The 24070-nt window shown below is 42.4% G+C and overlaps 2 protein-coding genes across 2 annotated transcripts; one reads left to right on the top strand and one right to left on the bottom strand.

The window, feature by feature from the left end:
- Positions 1–35: 35 nt before the first annotated feature.
- Positions 36–17639, bottom strand: LOC308096105 (ras-related protein Rab-5A-like). The gene is made up of 6 exons (XM_080443398.1): positions 17433–17639; positions 12744–12972; positions 10538–10689; positions 9463–9585; positions 6571–6664; positions 36–3391 (listed from the first exon to the last, which is right to left on the bottom strand). Exons 2-6 carry the CDS (start codon positions 12907–12909, stop codon positions 3273–3275), a joined length of 654 nt encoding a protein of 217 aa, XP_080299524.1. The 5' UTR covers positions 12910–12972; positions 17433–17639; the 3' UTR covers positions 36–3272.
- LOC308094805 (calcium-independent phospholipase A2-gamma-like) lies at positions 15193–21804 on the top strand (the record flags this gene model as incomplete). Its single annotated transcript, XM_080441631.1, has 3 exons — positions 15193–15203; positions 17587–17736; positions 19503–21804. The coding sequence occupies 3 exons, from the start codon at positions 15193–15195 to the stop codon at positions 21802–21804; spliced, it is 2463 nt and encodes an 820-aa protein (XP_080297757.1).
- Between the last annotated feature and the right edge of the window lie 2266 nt (positions 21805–24070).

The raw sequence follows: 24070 nt of genomic DNA, 5'->3' as shown, positions 1-24070 counted from the left end.
CATGCATACATGAACCTGAGTACAATAATATATGATCAAATTTATTTCAGTATTTATTTGGTCATGACATAACAGTACTGTAAAATGCTTGCATTTAAATGTTTCGGCTGTAATTAAGTGTCCACAGCAACAAAAAAAAAGGGGGGGGGGGGAGAAATAATAATAAAACAAAAATACATAGTAGGTGTTAACTGTTTCATTTTCTGATGCACCAGCAAGCTGGCTAAACGGTTGTGTTGTTACATTGTTCCTGCAACATTACCGTCACATTGCGCAGACAAGACACGGTAATCCAATTGAGTTATTGTCTTATGCCTGACTCCACTAAGAGTTTTCAATCTCTGGATGTCCAGTTGTGATTATGAGGAGTGTCCGGGTATAGGCGTCAGTGAGCCTGATATCTCTGAATTAAAGACGACAAACAAAAAAGTGTGCAAAGTGCGGAAAAAGTAGAGAATGTTAAAAAAAAAAACTAAATAGAAACCAAAACGTTTGGACATCGTTTTTTTTCTTCCTTTTGAAAAAAAGGTACAAGACATACCACTAAATAAATGCCATTTAATTTGTTAATAACACATACACATTTATAAAGACCACCACTGATTATAATTTAACAATCTTTTGTGGGAAGGGGGAAAAAATACATAATAAAAAAAAGGAGAGAGAGATCAGCAACAAAATTCCAAACCCGGACCGAGGCAGTTATTTTTTTTTCTTCTTCTTTCTGCGAACTGTACAGTATTTTTCTTTTTTTAAATGATTATCTAGACAACTCCCTAGCAAGCATTAGTCCTGTCAATTGTAAATCGAAAAAAAGTAGACTACATTGCAACACCCTATTTACAGTTTATTATTTATATATTTATATATATTTATATCACACTGGCTGTAATTATGACAAGATATATTCATGAGCGTCATTAGTGCAAGGCATGAGTAAGACAGAAACCTGTGGAACAGAGTTATTGACCAGCTGTGTTTTTGTTTGTCGTTTGTCTGTACATAATAATGATGATGATGATGATGTTGTTGTTGGGTGAGAAGGGGCGGGGTCAAGGCTGGGTAGGAACATAAGTGACATGTGACAGGAAGTGCTGTAACAGGTTGTGTGTTTGTTTGTGTGTATGTGTGTGTGGGTTCGTTATGTACAATGATGTACAAGTCAGCGAGGAAAGGAAAGGCTCTGGGGGAAATAATGCGTGTGTGTGGGGGGGGGGGTGTTCTCTTAACCACTTAAAACCTGGTATCCCTATTTTGGGCATGGGTGAACATAAAAAAAAAGTGATATACAAGCTCACAACGTGTCGCATCACGACACGTTGTGAGCTTGAAAATAATAGAGCCGTTATAGCGTACACATCAGTGGTGCTACGTTATGTTTGGAGCGAGTCTATGGATGGATTTCAGCCCCAGGGTCCAACTCTGTTCACGGGGGGGGGGGGGGGGGGGTTAACACAAACCAATGTGTCTAAAGCACTTCCTAATGTATAGATAGATAGATGATGGGCGACTCTGACTCGGAAGGTGACGAACGCCGGCGTCAACTGATCTTAACTGAGGCGATTATTTAAAAAAAATCTAAATCCTAACAGTTTTTTGGGGGAAAAAAAATCTAAAAAAAGATTTTTCCAAGATTTTTCAAAAATAGCAGATCTACAAGCTCGTAGCGCGGCACTCGGTGCCGCGCTATGAGCTTGTATATCTGCTATTTTTGAATAGCCAAAGTGTTAAGATAATGCAGGTTCTCTCGCTCGCTATAGCATCAAACCGCCTTTTGTCACTGGGTGTAAAAAAAGAAAATAACCCCAAATAACCCGAAAAACAAAAGGAGAAACAAAAAAAAAAAGACAAAACAGCAGCCTGTCCCATCACATCTTTTTTTCTCCACACACCTGAAAAGGTAGTCTGCATAAATCCAGGAACCACACCACAGAGGGAGAGACAATATGAGAAAACGAGCCGACGACGTGGTGACCTTGTAACCACAATGACCACGACTGCAAACCAACCGCGACGAGTTGAGGTCGGAAACCCGTAGCATCGGGGGGGGGACTTGGAGATGCCATTTAGACGGGGGGGGGGGGGGGGGGCCCTTAAGACCTTGTTGTGGGGTATAGGGTTGCGTTGTTGTTGGTCCTTGCAGACACTGAAGTCACAGGTTAAATACTGTGAGACATTGCACGATGCCACTAGGGGGGGTCAGCTATAAGCAGGCACGGCCTACAGAAGACGGGACCTGTGGGGCATTGAAGGGGAGGCCAGTAGGAACGAAGGGGGTCCGAGGGGGGGGGGTAGGTGAACTAGTGCTACTTCGGGTTTAGTCAGTGGGGGGGGGGGGGGAGCGCATGGAACATACGATACTTGCTAGAAAGAAACCAGAAGGGGAGGGAGTGCGGGGAGACGGAGAAAGAGAGAACCCAGCGGTCAAGTCTTTGTCGAGCTGCGGATAAAAAAGCGAGTCACAGAGAGAGAGCTGCGGAACTCATAAAGATTCACTCTTCCTCCTCCTCCTCGCCCGTCTTCCCTCAACACACTCTCTCACGCGTACACAAACTCACTCCTCCTCTTCCTCCTCTTCTTCTTCTTCTCTGTGCTACTGAAGACAGAAGAAGTTTAAAACCTTTTTCTCTTTTTCTCTTTTAGGCCTCATTAATTACACATGCACCCATAACTCCAACATACAAAAAAAAACAAAAAAAACAAACAATAGAAACAAAATGTTTTTTTAAAGAAGAAAAAGAAAGGACCGTTAGTGAAGATGCAGCGACAAGAGTCTTTAGTTTTTTATCCCAGAACAGATAAAGAGCCTCCAGTCAGAGCCTATAGCCTCTCAGATCTGCTCATCATACCAAACACATGGAGATGGGGGGGGGGGGGGGGGCGTCTGTTATTATCAGTAATAACAATTATAATGGAGAGAGCTGTAGAGAGGCAAGGACAATTGCTAAGGTCTCAATGAGTAACAGTAGAATCACAAAGAGGGGGGAAACAGGGGGTGAGGGGGCAAAATGTTAAACAGGTCAGTGTGAAGGGTTTAGGGGGGAGGGGGGGGGGTATGGGGGGTTTCGAGGGCACCTTTTGTCATTTTGCACGTCAAGGGGGGGGGGGGGCTGGGTGGCGCATGCCACACGTCGCGTTAGTAAACGCTTAGTGGCGCTTCGAGGCATCGTCGCATTAGTTCTACTACTGTACTGGGCTGAGGAGGAGGACGAGGAGGACGAGGAGGAGGAGAGAGGAAGGAAGGTGGGGGGCCGGGCGTTCTTCTTCACGTTTTAGGTACTGCAGCATGGGGCCTTGGCTGGCTGGGCGGCTTCCGTCAGGTCCACGCCCCGGTTCCGCCCGCTGTTGGCGCCTCCTGCAGCCTGCGGCTCGCTCTTAGGCAATCTCTTTGCTGAAGAAGGGGGCATGAGATTAACGTTAGTTAAATTACCAATAAAAAAAAAAGATTACAACGGTGAATAAATAAACATGTCCTCAAGTTCTACATTATATGAGTGCAATAAACCAGCATGTTCCTTATCGGCCATATTCTGCGACCTGGTATGACCCAGAAAGATAAACACTTTATATGTGCATTAACCCTTTAAGACCTGGGACTGATTCTGCAAAATGTCTTCTAAATCCCAACAGTTTTCTGAAAATACTAATGTTTCTATATCATTGGTGCTCAAACTTTTTCATGTCAAGGACCCCCAAAATGATATGTATTTGTCCGCGGAGCCCCATCTCAAAATATTTTGTTCCAGGGACCCCCCAAAAGCTAATATTTTAGTTGCAAATGTTCGCTTTAAAAAATGTTTATTCAAAGATTTGCACAAATCTTCTTGATTTAAAAAAAATAGCAGATATACAAGCTCGTAGCGCGGCACTCGGTGCCGCGCTATGAGCTTGTATATCTGCTATTTTTAAATAGCCAAAGTGTAAAATAATGCTTTTTTTTAGCTCAAATCTAAAAATGACACGGATGCGTTCCAGGTCTTTTTTGGACTAGTGTAGCGTGACGTCATGGTTATATAAATTAGAATTGCAGTGCAACATCACAAGCCTTAAAACACAGCAAATGTATCATCAAATTGTCCTGTATGAGAAGGCAACTGTCTCAGTACAGACGGAGCCTGAAAGGTGAACCGCGTCTAAATAAAGTCATCGCAGTTTCTGAAAAAACATTTCCACACCTTGTGGTTTCCTAGTGGTCTCTTTATCAGGTAAGATTTCAGAGCGACGGCTTTAGTTTTTGTTTTGCTTTTAAAAAGGCAAGCCATTTAAAAACGAACCTAACTTCCTTTCCCCTTTTATCATGCTGCTTGTTTTTAAGGCTAACCGGTACAGAGACCTCTGGGCACCTTAGTTTTTTCTTATTTATGGTACTTTTATTTCATAAATGGGGGTCAAATACATAAAATATTTTTGTATGACATTTCATACATCTACAAATTGCTACAAACCTGTGGATAGGCCAGTCATTTTGGGCATAAACAAGACGTTGAAGGGTTAAATTTAGGTCTGATAATGTACCGTTCAAATCATGTACACTTTACTTTATTTCTGACCATTTTCCACAGCATACGTTTATTCTTTTTGGGGGAAAAAACACAATGTTTAGGTGCCCACTAAAACACACCAAATATTTACAGATTCTGTGGCAGCTGGCAACATTGGAATTGGATTTGATTTGATTTGATTCATACGTTGGATAAATCGAACAGGATAATGTTAACATTAACCCTTTTATTTGAGCAAATAAAAGGGTTATTTTTACACTTTGGCTATTCAAAAATAGCAGATATACAAGCTTGTAGCGCGGCACCGAGTGCTGCGCTACGAGCTTGTAGATCTGCTATTTTTAGAAAAATCAAGAAAATGCGTGCACATCTTTGAATATATATATTTTCAAAGCGAACATTTGTGACTCAAATCTTTGCTTCTGGGGGGTCCCTGGAATGAGATGGGGGTCCGCGGCCAAATACATATACATTTTGCGGTCCTTGACATGAAAAAGTTTGAGAACCACTGACACAGCATAACATACGTTTTTTTTTCCAAAAAACTGTTAGGATTTAGAAGATATTTGTAGAATCGGAACCTCAGGCCTTAAAGGGTTAATATCGGCCATGAGTAATGATGCAAGTAGAGTTGGTTTAACCTCGGTCACTGCTGGCAGAGAAAGCAGCGTGCGTCCCATATTAGAACCAAGAACTGCTGACGGTCGCTTTGAAAAACAGAAGTGTGTAAAGCAGCACTGCTAATTATTCATACGAGTTATTTAAAATGTTCTGTTTTTCAGACCTCTGCAAATGCATTGATTTATTTTCATCCGCCCGCCTCATCCACAACGGGTAATATAGTCGCTGTCAGGCAGAAACCTTGTACCTCTCCATGTAAATTAAAGCCCTACTTTTTAGTGCAACAGTGTCACACAAAAGAAGCAGAAATTGCAGCTCTACAAGCTCACAATGTTGATCAGCAGTTTTTTTGCCATTTCAGGATTATTATTTTTTTTACAGTGGGTTTTATAAATATCTAACCGATGAAAAGTATTAACAAGATCTTGTGACTAAATCAGGGGTCTTCAACAGGGGGTCCGCCAAATCTTTGTGTGATAGGATTTTTTTTTTTACATTAACTCTTTCACTGCCAAGAGTATTTTCATAAAGTACTCCCCCAGTGCCAGCAATTTTCGTTTTTTATTTTTTTGCTATTTTGTAATTTAATTTTCAAATAGCTTGTCTTCTGCAATTTAAACACCTACGACAGTTCTACCAGTAGAGAGCAGCAAATCGACACATTGATTACCTCGCTGACTCGCTCACCCCCTCCCAAACAGGCCTACGTCACATCCGGTAAAAAAACGGATGTGACCTTTTCGACAATCTGTGATCGGGGTAAAATACGATGTGATACACGACTACGATGACTGATCGTCACCCAGACCAAAGAGAACAGAAGTGGACCTCTCCGTTCGTTTTTTATACCGTGTGAAAAACCGTGACTTTCCCTATTCTGGCTGAAAATGACCGCGGGAAAAAAATGAGAACCGGAAACGGAATCTGCGTCATGAAACCGGAACCCAATGAGTCTGAAGGAGTCAGGAAGCGAAAGTGATCATGAAAAATAAACAGTATAGCGCGACCACAGTCAAAAGTAAAAACTCGGGATTTCTCGTGCTGGCAGGGAGGGTACCCTGGCCTAGCATCCCTTTTCTGAGGAGAACTTTAGCCAAAAATAGCAGATCTACAAGCTCACAACGCCTCGCAGCGCGAGGCGTTGTGAGCTTGTAGATCGGCTATTTTTGGCAACGAGTCATAGGTGTAGAGGGAAAAAAGAGCAGCAAAAGTTGATCCGAAACACAATTTTATACAATATAGAGGGGGTCCCTGCTTCATCTCTCTCTCAGCTAGGGGGTCCTTGGCCTGAAAACGTTGAAGACCCCTGGACTAAATTATAACTACCTTGGATCCATTGGAACGCAGTTTAGTTTTTTCCATTTCCTGAAAAGTAATGCTTGTGGACATGCAAGGTTTCAGCGACATTCTAAAAAGGCCCAGATGGCAGGAGGAGGAGTCAACCTACCGATGGCCATGAAGATCTCGTTCACGTTCATAGATGTCTTTGCCGACGTCTCCATGAACAGTAAGCTGTTGTCGTCTGCATACGACTGGGCGTCCTGTCAACACAACAGCAATTACTTCACAACCTACATACGCACGCACGCACACATACACACACACACATACAGTACAGTACAGTACCACGCTTTCATGTGGAGACAATTACATGTGGAAAAAGGTGCAGGGAGTGAACATTTATCAACGGCCCATGCACCCTAGAGCAGGGCTTCTCAAAGTGGGTGCCGCGGCACCCTAGGGTGCCTTGACTTAACACATTGAGTGCCAGGGTTTTTTTTAAACAGGGTACAGTCGGTGCCTGGATAATTAACTATTTTTTAACCTTTTTCAAGTAGTCACAAAATATTTTCAGTGATCACCGTCCTCAAGGTGATCCCCTCATTACACACATAGAGGTCTCGTACAATCGGGGGGAAAAATTAAAAAACATTAGGTAATCCGCTCCATAGTTGCAGCCAGTTGAAAATAGTCGAAAATAGTCAAAAATACATATTTTAGAAAAAAAGTACACAGGAGCCGAGATACAGGCTTTTGAAGTCATAAGTTAACCAGGAAGTGGATTGGAGTCTTCGAAAAATGATATCTCCTGGTGCTGTGAAGGGAAAAAAAAATGTTTTTAATTAAAAAAAGTTTTTCCCCCAAAAACGGTCATAACCGTTTTTGGCACACAACGCATGGCTTCTCAAAAACGGTCCGGACCGTTTTTGGCACTCAATGTGTTAAGTCCAGGGGTGCCTCAAAAAAATACTTTGATAATATTTGGAATTTATCAATGTCACTCAAGTTTAACCACTTAGTGGTTAGCCTACAGTACACCAAGTCTCTTCACCAAATATAGCCGATCTACAAGCTCACAACGCGTCACAACGTGACGCGTTGTGAGCTTGTAGATTGGCTATTTTTGGTGAATGTTCCCCCCAGAATAGGAATGCTGGGATTTAAGTGGTTAAACGCCAAGTATAAAAGTTATGTTCAGTCTGTCCTAAATAATGTAAACAAATATTCTCTCCAATTGTCCTCGTGACATACTGTATTTTTTGGGGGGAAAGATGTACATATTTCCCGTTAATATGACAAAGGTGCTATAAAGTAATTCAAGGGGCGCCGTGGATGAAAAAGGTTAATCACAGGGGTGACCTGAGCCAAAAATGTTTGAGAACCACTGCCCTAGAGGAGCAAAGGGCTTAAGTTTAAAAAGAATAGAGTACAGAAGTCCTGACGTCACTCGTTCATCCCCTGGTTCGTAAAGTCATTTCTCTATGGAGAATAACATTGGGTCGTCTTAGAATCGTCTCATATAAGAATTGTGGTCCAAAATTAAACAAACCGTCTCGGCGATATTGTCAGCGAGGAGGTTCTGTATCGTTTATGATAGTCAGTCACTTACATTTGATACAGTCTGTTTCTGGCGAAAATGTTACTAATTCGGCGGAAGTAACATTAGCGTTTTCTCACCGTCAGTTGATGCTTCATATCCATAAGAGTCAAACCGCCGGGGTCATTTGTTTATTTTTGGAACACAGTTCTTATTTGACGCGAACCAGGTAGGATGTGTAAATTACCTCAGCGGTGCTCTATACGTAAAAAAGGTGAAGACAAGGAAGTCACAGTCAGAGCTGCTTGCCGAAAAGGGACATGAAAGATTTAGACCTGAGCCCGATTCTAAAAAACACCTTCTAAATCCTGACCCAAGTTTTCTGAAAAACTTCAAATATTTATTCAAAAAATTGCAACAAATGTATGTTGCTATATTATGTACATGGCAAAAACTACCTCAAAAAGGGGTTCCCGTCTTGAAAGGTATAGTTACAAATAGGGGTTCCCGCCCTAAATGGGTTAATGCCGCTTTTTCACCGTGTGGTACTGGGGGCTCAACTCAAAAGCTACTTGCTTTCTGGTACCAGGAATTCCATTTTCTACCCCCTCAATGTAGCTGAGTGATCACAGATCAACATCCAAGCCTCTGCGCAGGAGGAGGGAGCTGAAGAACAATGGCGGTTTCTGATAACGTTTTAGGCAACAAAATAGGCCACGGTCGGTTGCTCAGTATTGATTCGTTCCACATTGACGATGGCTAGTCGAAAGGTTTAACAATATTCAAGAGCTGACACGCAGTTATAGGTTATATCGTCGTCAGTCACGCTATAGTGACGACTATCTACGACTAGTCCGTTAGTCTGCAGTGTTTCCACGTCACCTTCTGGTAACGTCTCGGCTCCCTTGGAACTTTGACGGAGGGGATGCCAAACAGATACCAGGTACTATCCACAACTTTTGCCCCATGGAATCCCCCCCCCAAAAAAGGCGACTAGAGTCAAGTTGAGCCAGTATCATGCATTGGAAAAGTGCCTCAACCCATTCAAACCGGGAAAGCATCTTGTAATTTTAGATTTATTTTGGCTATTCAAAAATAGCAGATCTACAAGCTCATAGCGCGGCACCGAGTGCCGCGAGAGCTTGTAGATCTGCTAAAATCTTGAAAATTAGTCCAAATCTTTGAATATATATTTTTTAAAGCGAACGTTTGAATATTTTCTCAAATCTTTCCTTCAGGGGGTCCCTGGAACAAAATATTTTACAAATGTTCACTTCAAAAATATATATTCAAAGATTTGCACAAATGATCATGATTTTTTTCAAAAAATAGCAGATCTACAAGCTCATAGCACGGCACTCGGTGCCGCGCTATGAGCTTATAGATCTGCTATTTTTTTATCGCCAAAAGAAATCTAAAAAGACAGATGAGTTCCCGGATTGAACGGGTTAACTAAGACTTTGATTGTTAAGTAAGGTGAAATGGGGTCACACACTCAGTGAACAAATCATTTGTCCTGACCTGGAAGTCGACAGCTCTCTTGTTGGCGAGGTCAGCCTTGTTGCCTGACAGAGCGATGACTATGTTGGGGCTGGCTTGTCTCTGCAGCTCCTTCACCCAGTTCTTGGCCCGTGCAAAGGACTCCTGGAACAGAAGCAAAACGGACAGCGATGGTATTAGGGATTATTGCGGCTGTTTAAAAAGGCAGCGAGGAGCTAAACATGGGAGAGAGACACTTGTATGACACGTCACGCATGCACAAGAATTCAGGTCCACTCCAATCCTTTTGCGTTTGACCATTTATTCTCCACACAGCACGTTACGTACAACAGTTCCCAGCATGATACTATTATACCTAAACGTGGATGTTACTGTGTTGCGATATGATACATTACTTTGTTGCGGTCAACAGAAATTATCGGCTCCCACGCTTGTCAAGACGGTAAAAGTTAAGTTTTCAGAATCGCTTCATCTTCTGAGACAAGTGGTTTGTGGCTTGGCTAGCAGTCACTTTCCTCAAAAGGTCAAAATACACCGCACCGCTTCACATTCACACCACGTTGTTTTCATGTTCAAAGAGGATGCTGCTATCACTTCCCTTTCACGCAACAGTTTTGTTGCATGAATTGTATTTATCCCTTTTCACCCGTCTTCGTAAAGAAAGCCCAATCCTGTCTGCCATGCTTGCATGGAAATGTTCACAGGAAATCGCCTGGTGGTATGCTGCTATATTAGGGGGTCGGGTAGGAACTCGTCTTTTTAAGCTAGCAGATACACAAGCTCATAGCGGTGCATTTTTAATATATGCATTTCTCTAAAGCGAACATTTGTAACTCAAATCTTTGCTTCTGGGGGTCCCAGGAACAAAATATTTTGAGATGGGGGTCCGCGGCCAAATACATATTTTGGGGGTCCTTTGAGAACCACTGATATTATAGCAACATGTTAGGATTTAGAAGTCATTTTGTAGAATCCCCCAGAAGCAAAGATTTGAGTTACAAATATTCGCTTTAAAAACTATTCACAGATTTGCTAAACCTTTCATGATTTAAAAAGAAAATAACAGATCCACAAGCTCACGATCATCAAAACATGCCTCGTTTGTGATGTCGTAGACCACGATGGCGGCCTGGGCCCCTCTGTAGTACATGGGTGCCAGGCTGTGGTAACGCTCCTGGCCCGCGGTGTCCCAGATCTCGAACTTGACCGTGGTGTCGTCTAGACACACCGTCTGGGTCAGGAAGGCCGCTGTGAGGACAGAGAACAGTGTTGGATTAAAATCCATCATTGCACAAGTACCCTTTCACAATGCCATGCACAGTGAGCTGCAACTACTGTCAATGAATGGACCAAACCCCCTAGCACTATCCAATATCCCATTTGGTTCATATATACACATTCTGGCTCAGATGTTGACTTTTAGGGAAAAGCAGGATATGGTTAGTTAGGTGATTCAAGGTGTATGTGTTTATCAGGAAATGTAATTTAACCCATTAAGACCTGAGGCCGATTCAACAAATATCTTCAAAATCTTAACAGTTTATTGGAAAAAAAAAACGTATGTTGCTATATCAGTGGTTCTCGAACTTTTCATGTCAAGGACCGCCAAAATGATTCGTTTGCGGACCCCCATCTCAAAATATGTTGTTCCAGGGACCCCCAGAAGCAAAGATTTGAGTTACAAATGTTCGCTTTAAAAATCTATATATTCAAAGATTTGCACCAATTGTCAAAGATTTTTCAAAAATAGCAGATATACAAGCTCGTAGCGTGGCACTCGGTGCCACGCTACGAGCTTGTATATCTGCTATTTTTGAATAGCCAAAGAAATCTAAAATGATACAGATGCGTTCCTAGTCTTAATGGGTTAACATTTTTGTAAGACATTTTAATGCCACCCAGAATGAAATTTTACACAAAACTTGCAACTGCTGCACAGGTTTTAACCACGATGAATATTAGTTTTTCTAAAGCTATTTATCGTTAAACTTGCATCTATCCACAAAGCCGTTCATTTGCTACCTTGGCTATCTTACAGAGAACGCAGACAGTTACCTCACTTGTGTTAATCCAACTGAAGCAGAAAGTTTGTCCCGTCAGAAACTCAGAATCACTCTTACTGATAGAGTACTACTACAGAACTGTTGCCTTCAATTGCCATTGCTAATGTAAATTAGAAGCACCCGCAAACTCTTGCAGTCACGTGACCTTTTTGCATAAAAAAGAAATCTGTATAACATTTGGTTTTCTTTCAGTTTAATCACATTATGTACTATGAGCAAAACTCATAATACACTGGAAATACATCACCTCAAAAAATATTTAAGACCTTTCAAAAACTATTTGAAACAATTGAACCTTGAATCTTTTTAGGCTACTTTTAAATAAATATAAAATTAAGACTATTTAAGACTTTTTAAGGACCCGCAGACGCCCAGTGAGTATTTGAATTAGGGGCAAAATCAGTTTCAAGCACGGCACTGAAGATACAAGCGTCCCTTCGACCCTCTACCGCAGTGGTTCTCAAACTTTTTCATGTCAAGGACCACCCAAAATGATAAGTATTTGGCCACGGACTCCCATCTCAAAATATTTTGTTCCACGGACCCCCAGAAGCAAAGATTTGAGTAACAAATGTTCGCTTTAAAAATATATATATTCAAAAGGTTTGCACACATTTTTACGATTTTTCAAAAATAGCAGATCTACAAGCTCATAGCGCGGCACTCTGCACAATGAGCTTGTATATCTGCTATTTTTTAACCCATTGAGACCTGAAGCCAATTCTAAATGTCTCCTAAATCCCAACAATTTTCTGAAAAACGTATGTTTCTATATCAGTGGTGCTCAATCTTTTTCATGTCAAGGACCCCCAAAATGATATGTATTTGGCCGTGGACCCCCATCAAAATATGTTGTTCCAGGGACCCCCAGAAGCAAAGATTTGAGTTAGAAATGTTCGCTTTAAAAATATATATATTCAAAGATTTGCACACATTTTCACAAATTTTCAAAAATAGCAGATCTACAAGCTCATAGCGCGGCACTCGGTGCCGCGCTATGAGCTTGTATATCTGCTATTTTTGAATAGCCCAAAGTGTAAAATAATGCTTTTTTGCTCAAATCTAAAAATGACACAGTTCCAGGTCTTAATGGGTTAATAGCCAAAGTATAAAATATGGTTTAAGTGGTTAAAATGATTGTGATGCTATATTAACTCATTTAGCTGGGGAGCCCCTGGTACCCCCACAAGGACCAACTGGACGCAGGCTGAGTGTCCAGTCAGCGCGGCAGCAGCTCACCTCCTATCGTGCTCTCCTGGAACTCGTGGAACTGGCCCTTGACGAAGCGGAGCACCAGGCTGGACTTGCCCACGGCCGACTCGCCCAGCAGCACCAGCTTGAACTGGCAGATCTTGTTCCCGGCGTTGGGTCCGTTGGGTCTCGTAGCTCCTCCCCGGTTGGCCATGACCTCGTCAGATCCCCTGGGTCCTGCTGTGTGTCACTATATCAGGACTTCAGCTGCAAGAGGCTACAGAAACAAACAAAAACACAAAACCACACATGGCTGACATTGTGTGCAGCAGCAACAACAACGACGGATGGCTGTGGCAATGTTGCTTTGAGTTAGTGAACTAGTGGGATTTTTACACTGTCGTCACTTTCAATTGTCAGTGACGATATTTTTTCCCCTTCTTCGTATTTAACCCAATAAGACCGGGAACGTGTCTGTGTCATTTTTAAGATTTCTTTGGCTATTCAAAAATAACAGATCTACGAGCTCATAGCGCGGCACCGAGTGCCACGCCATGAGCTTGTGGATCTGTTATTTTTGAAAAAAACATTGTAAAAATTTGTGCAAATCTTTCAAAATATATCTTTTTTTAAAAGCGAACATTTGTAACTCAAATCTTTGCTTCTGGGGGATTCCACAAATGTCTTCTAAATCCTAACAGTTTTTTTGGGGAAAAAACATATGTTGTTATATATATTAGTGGTTCTCAAACTTTTTCATGTCAAGGAACCCCAAAATTATATGTATTTGGCCGCGGACCCCCATCTGAACATATTTTGTTCCAGGGACCCCCAGAAGCAAAGATTTGAGTTAAAAATGTGTATATACAGTATATATATATATTCAAAGATTTGCACACATTTTCACACCTTGTTTTAAAAAAAATAGCCCAAAGAAATCTTAAAATGACACGCAGATGCGTTCCTGCTCTTAATGGGTTAGAGAACTCCTATTAGCTACTCCTTCCGAGCCATTCCCTCTGCAACTATGAATTAATGGTAACTCCCAACAAGCTCCTTCCTGCTTTTTGTGGCAGATACTGTGGTACCTTAACACCGCGTTTGAAACAACACAAAATATTTGGCTTCTGACTCAGCAGCACGCTGTGCAGTCACATCACATTATGTTTTAAAGAGAGCATAGGCAGGCAAATAACGCACCATCGGTCATCATTTGAGGCCTATTATGCAGTTGTTGTTAGAATTATTTATTTGACCTTAATTTATAGAATGTAGTAAACATGATTCTGTGTGCTTATTATGGGTGAGACCATCAAAGAAGTCCAAGCCCACCATGTCCACATAACAGAGGGCCTTGAGATGAACCACAATGGTGAAGTTCATCTACCCACAGCACTAACAGCCCATTATCATCGTCGCTTACTTAGTAGGCTACCTCTCTGCCGGGCCTACATACCATACATTCTTACAGTCCATTGTCTGGTAACTTGTTTAGGGGTGTAATTGTGCATTAATCTGCCCACGACACTGAGCCGTTATAGAAAGAGTGGCAGATAATATGTTAGTTTCTCAGGCGGAGGAAACAATTTGTCATGACTCATGAGTCAAGATTGTTTTCAATTTGTCTCTAAAGCGAAACCTGCATGTTGTGACTTTATCTGGTTTATTTGGCCCTTCCTCCTCCATCGAGAACAAGGATTAGAGCTGGATCTTTACTTCTCTGCCAAACAAGGTAGAGAAATACAGTAGCCAGTAGAGGCCTAACCCATTGCTGCTACGGTGATCTGCCATGTCGCACCAAGGTTCCACAAATGGTGAAGTTGTCAAAAATAAACACATAATGTGTCCATCAAACAGCAGCTCTCTTGAGATGGAGGAGTGCGTGGCTTAATGTCTAACATGCAGAAATAAATGTATAGAAGAAGAACTAACATATCCGTGATTCACAGCAACGTCATCAATCCATGGAGGACACTGTGATGCGTACGATTTATATGGTGTCAACTGCAATAAGTTGCCACTGTGTTACCCTGCAAAGTAGCTGGCTGTGTGAACACAGGGGGGGGTGCTTATGACCTAGATATACCCTTTTAATATGCATAGGTGTGACACCCAAGATTGAAACCCGGGTGTCCTGCATGGGAAACCTGCTTGGCCCAAGAGGGAATCCCCTTTGGCCTAGAGGAGACGTTAGGCTTTTGGGCTTCAGGCTGAGCTACTCTGCTACATATGGTCTAATAAGTTTGCGACATCTCTGCGGCAAACATAAAACTTTTTTTTTTTTAAGTTGGTTTTTGTCAGTGTTATTTGTAGTTATGTTTGTCACATGTTAAGTGGCTTGGCTCAAATTCACACAGCCCTTATACATGATGTCACAACAATAGCAAACGGCTCTGCTGTTCTAAGAACAAAACAAGCAGCAGTCATTGTTGACTTTTACACTGTGTGTGTATTCAAATAGCTGTCACATTATCAAGAGTTCTCTGGGGACAAATCAATGGCGGTCATGTAAGTGGAGATAATCCATTTTCAAGTTCAACAACAAGGAAGACCTCATTAGACCTCATAAAAGTGTATTTACATTTTCACTTGTCCAGCTTTTCTTTGTCGTTGTCCAAGCAAAATTACATATTTAGAAACTATGGTTAAAACACATGAGTTTTTATCCATTTGTAACTGAAGAGAGTGAACAAATGAAAGTTTTATGCATCCATTCGTTGACTCTCAGTTAATGTGACACTGAGGATCTGAATGTGAAGCTGTGTGTTTGTTTGTTGACTTGAGAAGTCAACTGACTCTCAAGTAAGTGTCAACAAGTTTATACTGCAGTGCTGACAAAAACACCACAACAACATAAATAAACTGGCAGCTACAAGGTTAGCAAAAGAACGCAGCCAGCTCACTAAATGCTTAGGTTTATAGATTTATGTTATGTGTTTTGATTTTGGACACAGAGGACGCCATTTTCCACCCAAACTGTTTTGAGTAGCCTTGTTAGCTTTCTTTTTTTTCTTTAGTGACGTTATAGCGACCTAGCCTAGCTTGCTAAAATAGGTGACATGTAAAAGAAAGTGTTTGACAACTTTACAGACTGCGGTAGCACCTTCAAACTGACAAGTCAACAAAACGACGACATGTCCCCGGGTGTCAAAGTGTTTTTTTTAGGGTGTTGTTGTTGTTGTTCTGGGTCGGGGTGTAGCCTGGTTAGCATCGTTAGCATTCCACCCACTAACTGACCCGCTTCCACTGTTACACACACACTGGAGACCTGTCGAATACCGTGCCTCCAGGGGGCGCCTTTAGTTGGCCTTTTTTTAATGAGATATACCCAGTAATTGAATCCAGAGCTCTGATCGAATCCAGTCTCTTTATTCTAGGTCATTGGTTCTCAAAGTGGGGTCCGGGGACCCCCAAGGCCAGAGGGGTCCTTGGAGGGATACCAGGCAAAATGTGTTAATATAGCATCACAATCATTTTTGTTTTATACTTTGGCTATTCAAAAAATATCTACAAGCTCACTCAGCTTCTAGATCTGCTATGTCTATGTTTAAAGAATCTTGAAGATTTGTGCAAATCTTTAAATACTTTTTAACGAAACATTTTTAACACAAATCTTTGCTTCTGGGGGTCCCTGGAACAAACTATTTTCAGATGGAGGTCCGCGGCCAAATATAAATATCAATTTGGGGGTCCTCAACACGAAAGAATACAATTAAAAAGGATAACACAAATAGCCCTGGGGGTTTGTTGTTTCCATTGTGGTCCTATGTTAACAGTTTAGTTTAGAATAGTTATTTAAACATGTTGACAGAACGACTAAATCTATAGATTCTATAGTGCATGATATGTTTCATTATGTTAGACCAGCGGTTCTCAAAGTGGGGTCTGGGGACCCCCAGGGGTCCTTGAGGGGGTACCAGGGGGTCCCCAGCAAAATTAGTTAAAATAAATTTATCATTTTAACCACTTTAACCATATGATATACTTAAGATATTCAAAAATAGCAGATATATATTTTTGTGTTATCCTTAAAACATCATTGTATATTATTGTACCACTTGTAGATCTGCTATTTTTGAAAAATCTTTTAAGATTTGTGCAAATCTTTGAATATATATATTTTTTAAAGCTAACATTTTTAACTCAAATCTAGGCCTCAGGGGGGGGGGGGGTCACTCCGCACAAAGCATTTTCAGATAGGGGTCCGCGGCCACATACAACATCAATTTGGGGGTCCTTGGCATGAAAAAGTTTGAGAACCACTGTGTTAGATAGAGAGCGAGCGACCGCTGGAGTCACACAATTCCGCAGGTCACCAATTCCAACGAAACACCACCCCTTTAAGCTAGCCACAGCGTAATAAAAAACGGACCGAGGGGTTCCGAGTCTTGTCTCGTCCGGTTCAGACAAGACCAGACAAGACAAGAAGATGTCATTAAAATAAATAAATACCGACCACAGACAACGACGACAATAAAAAACACAACCCAAAACACCCAACGTTAAAGCGACGGTAGCCTAGCTTGTGTTGTTGTTCACACTACGAAGGTACACAAACGTCGCTACGCTTCGTCCGCGCGAGACGGACGGCGGCGTCGCTCGCGCGGAATATAGCCGATCTACAAGCTCCACAGCGCGCCCGCCTTGTATAGATCGGCTATTTTCCCCCATTAGCAGCAGCTGTAAGGAGTGACAACTGTACTGTACCTGAGAGAGAGACAACTGTACTGACTGTACCTGAGAGAGAGAGATCCAGTGATCCACCACCACGGTATACGATCTAATATCGTATCGAATCCTCGGTATGATCGATGATGATGTTGTTGTTGTTGTTATGATGGGAGAAAGGAGAGACCTAATGGGGGTGTTTGTGTTGTTTTTCCTCAACCAGCCCCGATGCTGTTGAACGTTCTGTCTCCTCCTCGTTCTTTTCTTCTACATCAACTTCCTCTCAGAACCAAAACACAAACAAGAAGCTCTTCCGCCAACCCCCCTCCCCCCGCCTCCCCCCGTGCCACGTCACACAGCACGTCTACCCACTGTACTGTGACAGTGACATTCTATGAACACAATGAATATAATAATAATAGAATACTAATAATGTAAAGATATAATAATGATAATAATATAAACACAATAATAATTATGTGTTTAATTATTATATATATGTATATTTAAATAAAAATAAACAAAAAATACATCTGGTGTGAGGAGATCGAATCAATGTATTATTATTATTATTATTATTATTATTATTATCATTATTATTCCTACAGTGTGGTGTATTATCATTATGTGTATTATCATTATTTTGTCCTACAGTATGGTGTATTATCATTATGTGTATTATCATTATTTTTCCTACAGTATGGTGTATTATCATTATGTGTATTATCATTATTTTTCCTACAGTATGGTGTATTATCATTATGTGTATTATCATTATTCTTCCTACAGTATGGTGTATTATCATTATGTGTAATATCATTATTTTTCCTACAGTATGGTGTATTATCATTATGTGTATTATCATTATTTTGTCCTACAGTATGGTGTATTATCATTATGTGTATTATCATTATTTTTCCTACAGTATGGTGTATTATCATTATGTGTATTTACATTATTTTCCCTACAGTATGGTGTATTATCATTATGTGTATTATCATTATTTTTCCTACAGTATGGTGTATTATCATTATGTGTATTATCATTATTTTTCCTACAGTATGGTGTATTATCATTATTTTGTCCTACAGTATGGTGTATTATCATTATGTGTATTATCATTATTATTCCTACAGTATGGTGTATTGTATTATCATTATTTTTCCTACGGTGTGGTCTATTATTTTTCCTACGATGTGGTGTGAAGCGTTTGTGTCCGTTCGTCTGTCCTGACTATACTGCCCCATATTTGGACAAGACAGAGGTTAGGGCTGGCTAAAATGATAATGTCATTATGTTTTGCTTAATAATATTGTAATCCCAATTAGTATTTATGATGATGATGTTTGATTTCTAAATGTCTTTGTTGCTTATTTGTTCTTATCGTTGTCTGGTCAAATGGAATCGAATGGCCTGTGTGGTTTTTAGTGTGCCTCTGTTAGCCTGATGGATGGGGAGATGTATAGTTGTATGTTATTATTTTTATGATTAAACTTTGTTTAATGGGGAGGAGAAGAGGGCAAGATGCAACAGCTGCCAGATAAGGTGTTTGAATTATTTGCCAAGTTTCACAATTTGCCTACATCATTTTCACAATTAACATATGAAAAATCACAATCAAAACCACACTGTTTATGTACGTGGGTATCGTCCTTTAAAACTTTCCCCCCCTGTGTTATAGATTCTATTACACAGTAATAAAATGATCTATTCTAAAATGAACCTATTCTATTAAATATAATGTTGATGATGGTGATGCAAGTGATGATGAAATGCTGACGTCACATTGTTGATGATAACATGAGATAGTTCAAAAAGCGCCTTGGTGGAATACAGATGCAGTGATTCTGCCTTCATATCTATGACATTGTAATGAATAGATGTCTTCGGAACGCTCCTATGAAGAACACTGCTTCACGAAATGCGAGTGTCTAGACATAATGTTTGTTTGGATGGAATAATAAACCCTTTGAAGTTGAACAGCTGACCTCATAAGACCTATAATAACGCAATGATTTACAGATTGGCTCCAATAACCTGGGTGCTGAAAGTGAGCAGAGCCGTTGATCTGTGGCACGTGCAAGCTCATATACTGACATCATCACTTCCACTGTGTCCTTTACGTGCTCCTCATTACAGTCTTTATGTACAACAGCCCTTTAGCCACAGGTTTGGCTTTCTCAAGTGGAAGCACTTCCAGAACCCACAGATTCAAGGAAGGAAGGAGGCAAAACTGCTGCTCAGACTCCACACCAATGCCCGATGTTTGAACACGTCGGCCTCTCGCTGGTCTGCCGGTCTGAGACGGTACATGTCAGACATCAGGAACACGCTGACAGAACTCCTCTCTAAAATTGCCAGACTCAAACCCAGTGCTTCTCAAGCGAGCAAAGAGGCTGAGACCAGCTTTGAAGTTAAGTCAAAGCCCAAAGAGACGATAAACGTACCTACTGTCTACCATGCTCCTCCCAATACAACGTGCACATCTGCACCCACATCACCTGTATCTACTGGCCCCGCTGCTACACCTGTTGTTGGTACCGCTACCTCTGTTCCAGACTATAACCTTACCCAGGCAACTGAAACTGCTCCACCTGCAAGTGGCCGTGGGAAGAAGCTATGGCGCACTGGTTCCGCTGTCAAAGAAAAAGGTGCCACAAGAGGTTTAGAAGACACTAAACCACCATCATCAAATGGAAGTGAGACCACACAACCCTCCCACCCCAGCACTTCTGAGAAGAAAGTGGACAGTGGTGCCAAATCATCTATTTCCTCCCAGGGGGAGGAGGAACAAACTAGTAGTGACGTTGTGTTAAAGACTGATAAATTGGCCTCAGAGCCTGCTGCTGCTATAAGCGCCCTATCCTCACCTAAGAAGAGCATTGGGCAATCAGCTCAGTCTGTCCAGAACTTTCTAGGCAGCTACATTGCTCCCCTGGTCCCCAAGTTCAGGGCAACAGAGTCCGAAAGTACTGCTGAGGAGAAGTCAAAGGATGTACAAGAAAAGCAGGCTGCTGAGGCCACTGTCACAGAGGAGCAAAAGCCAACAGAGGAGATAGGCAAACAGGCTGCAGAGGCCACTGTCACAAAGGAGCAAAAGCCAACAGAGGAGAAAGGCAAGAAAGGCAAGAAAGGCAAGAAAGAAAAGATAATTGACCGGGAAAGCGTGGACAATCAAACCCGGGGCCTGGTCCATTCTCTCCAGAGGGTCTCAGATTTATATCCTAAATATAGATCAGTTTACATCAACAGGGTGGAGGACTTAAGCTCCCACCTGATGGAGTTTCCAGAAACCCGTGGTGTGGCAGTCAAGGAGAAAGTGATTCCATGTCTGCTGCGTCTGAGACAGGACGGTAACCCAGATCTGAGGGCAGCGGTAAGCCAGGCCCTCAATCTGGTCGGATACAACGACCCTGTGAAAGGCCAGGGAATACGGATTCTGACCATAGACGGGGGAGGGTCAAGGGGAAGGGTTGCCCTTCAGACTCTGCACAGACTGGAATCCCTGACAGGAAAACCAATTTACCAGCTGTTTGATTACATCTGTGGTGTCAGCACAGGAGCACTTCTAGGTTTCATGTTGGGCATGTACCAACGCCCCATGGACAAATGTGATGAGCTGTACAGGAAGCACGTCCCCAACATCTTCAAGCAAAACGTCATCATTGGCACGATGAAGATGGGCTGGAGCCACGCCTACTACAGCCCAGAGACTTGGGAGAACACCCTCAAAGAGCTGATGCCGGGCACTGATCGCATGGTGGAGACATCAAGAAACCCCAAATGCCCCAAGGTGGCAGCAGTGAGCACCATAGTGAACCGGGGCACTCCACTGAAGGCCTACGTGTTCAGGAACTATAACTTCCTGCCCGGGGTACACTCCAACTACTTAGGAGGCTGCCAGCACCAGCCGTGGCAGGCCATCCGCGCCTCGTCAGCTGCCCCTGGATACTTCCAGGAGTTAACCTTGGGAGACGATATCCACCAGGATGGAGGTTTGCTGATGAACAACCCCACGGCACTGGCTATCCATGAGTGCAAGCGTCTGTGGCCGGGAATGCCTGTGGAATGTGTGGTGTCGGTGGGAACGGGCCACTTTATAACCCCCGGCAAGCAGAGCGCCACTTCCACCAGTCTCAAGACCAAGCTCGTCAACGTCATCAGCAGTGCCACAGACACTGAGGAGGTCCACACCATGTTGATGGACCTCCTCCCTCCAGACACCTACTTCCGCTTCAACCCTTACATGAGCGAGGGGATCGAATTGGACGAGAGCCGTCACGAGAAGCTTGACTTGTTGCAGGCTGAGGGCCTCCGCTACCTGGACTTGAACGCGGAGAAGATGAAGATTGCGGCTCACATCCTCACCCGGGAGAAAGGCTCCATCCAGAGGCTGGCTGAGTGGGCCAGACTGAAGAACATAATGTTGTTCAGCACCTGAAAAGTTTTAGTTGGGATGTGTGCGCTTCCCTCTGGACTCTTTCCAGACTGAAGGCCCACATGTTTGACGGCCCCCCTCCTCCAAGCTCTAACGCAGACACAAATTAACCCATACGTCACCTGGAAACTCTTACCTCACACTCGGTCAACTAGCAGCGGACCTGTACAGTATGTAGATCTGAAGCATAGAATAAAGTTTGTAAACATATACAGTAGGTACCATATCCAAACACTACCCTCCGCCTCACTCAGCCCATCCATCTTGATGGTGTTAGTAACATTGCTACGTTTAGCACTTCAGCAATAGAATGTGTCATGCCAGTTCCCAATTCCCCCCACACGTCAGTCCCTGTCACTGCTAGGTTGTACCCTGTCATACATACAGTATGAAGTCACCAGCCGCTTTTCACCTGACAGTGAAGGAGGTTCGTATGCGGAGGAACACGCTATCCCTCCCAGTTTCGCTCCCTGCTGAACAGGCGACCTCCAGTCCCATGAACACCCAACCAAGCCTGAGGCTCTGTGGACGAACCCTATAGTCTCCGCTGTAGTGGGCAGAAACTTTACCCCCGTACCACCACCCGGATTCTGGAAACCTCCTGAGTGAAAAGGATAAGGTTTGCTTTGCTGTATTATTTTGGTCTTTTCTGTTTCTTTGTCTCCTTTTTTTTCTCCATAATTTTCTCTGTCCCTGCAGTGGTGGACATTAAAGGAGAATTCCGGACATTTTAAGTGTTATCTTTGATGTCTAGTTACTCACCTACCGACGTAAAAAGTGGCGTTCTTTTTTTCCAGAGATTCCCCTGTCGTCATTTTTTAAACCCCCTCCGTTGTCATAATGGGAGCGTGTGGCTTAGGGAAATTCGTCTATTATAACCGATGCAATGTTATTTTTTTCTCTACTACTAGTCATTGTAGAGTCTCATGATAGTCAAACATGCGCTGAAAGTTCCTGAGAGGCTACCGTTAATGGCGAACAATTTAACACTGGTTGCTTGTTTCTCAACCTGGCAACACCAAGTTGCCAGGTTCTGGAAAGAAACAAGCATCAAAGATAACACTTAAAATGTCCGGAATTCTCCTTTAACTTTATCCTTTTCCACTTTGCTTCTTAAAATTCATTCACTGTGTGCACTACAGGTTATGAGCACGCCCTCTCTCCCTGTGATGTATGCCTCTCTCGCCCATCCTTACCTGGAAGGGTTGTTTAACCCCTTAAATACTATGCTATCGGAGTCCTCCAGAGCTCTATGTTTTCGCTCTACACTAGATAGCATTGCCAAAAAATAGCAGATCTACAAGTTCACAACGTTGCTATTTTTGCTGAATGTTCGTCCCAGAGTACGGCGCTAGGGTTCGTGTGGTTAACAGTCCCTAGACTGTCACACTACTATGCTTGTTTAATCACTCTCAACTGCCACCTTAACCACCCCTGCCTATTTTTGGCTAATGTTCTCCAACTTCTCCCCAGAATAGGTATGCTGGGTTCAAGTGGTTAACCCTGTGCCTGCCCTCCATGCAGGAGCAGGCACAGAGATGCAGAAGGGGTCACTTTGGGGAAAACCCTGATTCCCATTGCCATAGCCATCTACAGGCATCCCTGAACAGGCCTGAATATGCGTGTGTACTGCAGTCTGTCATTGTAAGTTGCCAGAGGTTCAGGCCGCTATGCGGCCCTCTCACCTATGTCACACCGCCAATCCGACTGATATGCCCAAATATGGAGATCTCTATCCTTAGTCCATGTCACTTTTATGCCCATATATGGAGATCCCTGATGTCATCAGTATATACCCATATAAGGGCATGCTGATATGCCCATATATGGAGATCCTCAGTCCCGTTTGTGCCCATATACTGTATGGAGCGATTTATTTGCGCCTGATGCCATGACGACACATTTAGGTTAGACAACACACGCTCCATATTTGGGCGTAGCTGCATTGGGAACTCCTTATATGGTTATGGTATGGAGGATAAAATATGGACACATACCATTATTATACCAAAAGAAAGAAACGATAATTTATACGCTTTAAACCAATTTTAAACTAGGGAGTCATTTTGGAGGTGCACGGCACGGTGGCACCAGAGGTTCTGGCCATAGAATGGTATCACGCTATCAACTTATATATTATAACCGTATTTAACCTTATATTTAACTCTATGATTATAACTCTATGCTTATTACGCATTAAGAATCCAGCAGGCGGCGGTAACGTCAACGTCACATTCATTCTTCTATGGGGAAAGCAGAGGAAGAAGTG

The sequence above is a fragment of the Gymnoscopelus braueri genome, assembly GCF_963280865.1.
Source record: "Gymnoscopelus braueri genome assembly, chromosome: 11".
NCBI classification, from domain to species: Eukaryota; Metazoa; Chordata; class Actinopteri; order Myctophiformes; family Myctophidae; genus Gymnoscopelus; species Gymnoscopelus braueri.
The sequence above is the reverse complement of the archived record's forward strand: the minus strand, read 5'-3'. Positions and strand labels throughout refer to the sequence as shown.

What these genes read in the sequence shown, in the direction of transcription:
- LOC308096105 (XM_080443398.1), bottom strand. Translation starts at nt 12,909, where the DNA reads ATGGCCAACCGGGGAGGAGCTACGAGACCCAACGGACCCAACGCCGGG. An exon ending in AGAGAGCTGTCGACTTCCAG is followed by an intron (nt 6,665 to 9,462) that starts GTCAGGACAAAT and finishes TTGTGTTGACAG; the next exon opens with GACGCCCAGTCGTATGCAGA. An exon ending in CGAGATCTTCATGGCCATCG is followed by an intron (nt 3,392 to 6,570) that starts GTAGGTTGACTC and finishes CCCCTTCTTCAG; the next exon opens with CAAAGAGATTGCCTAAGAGC.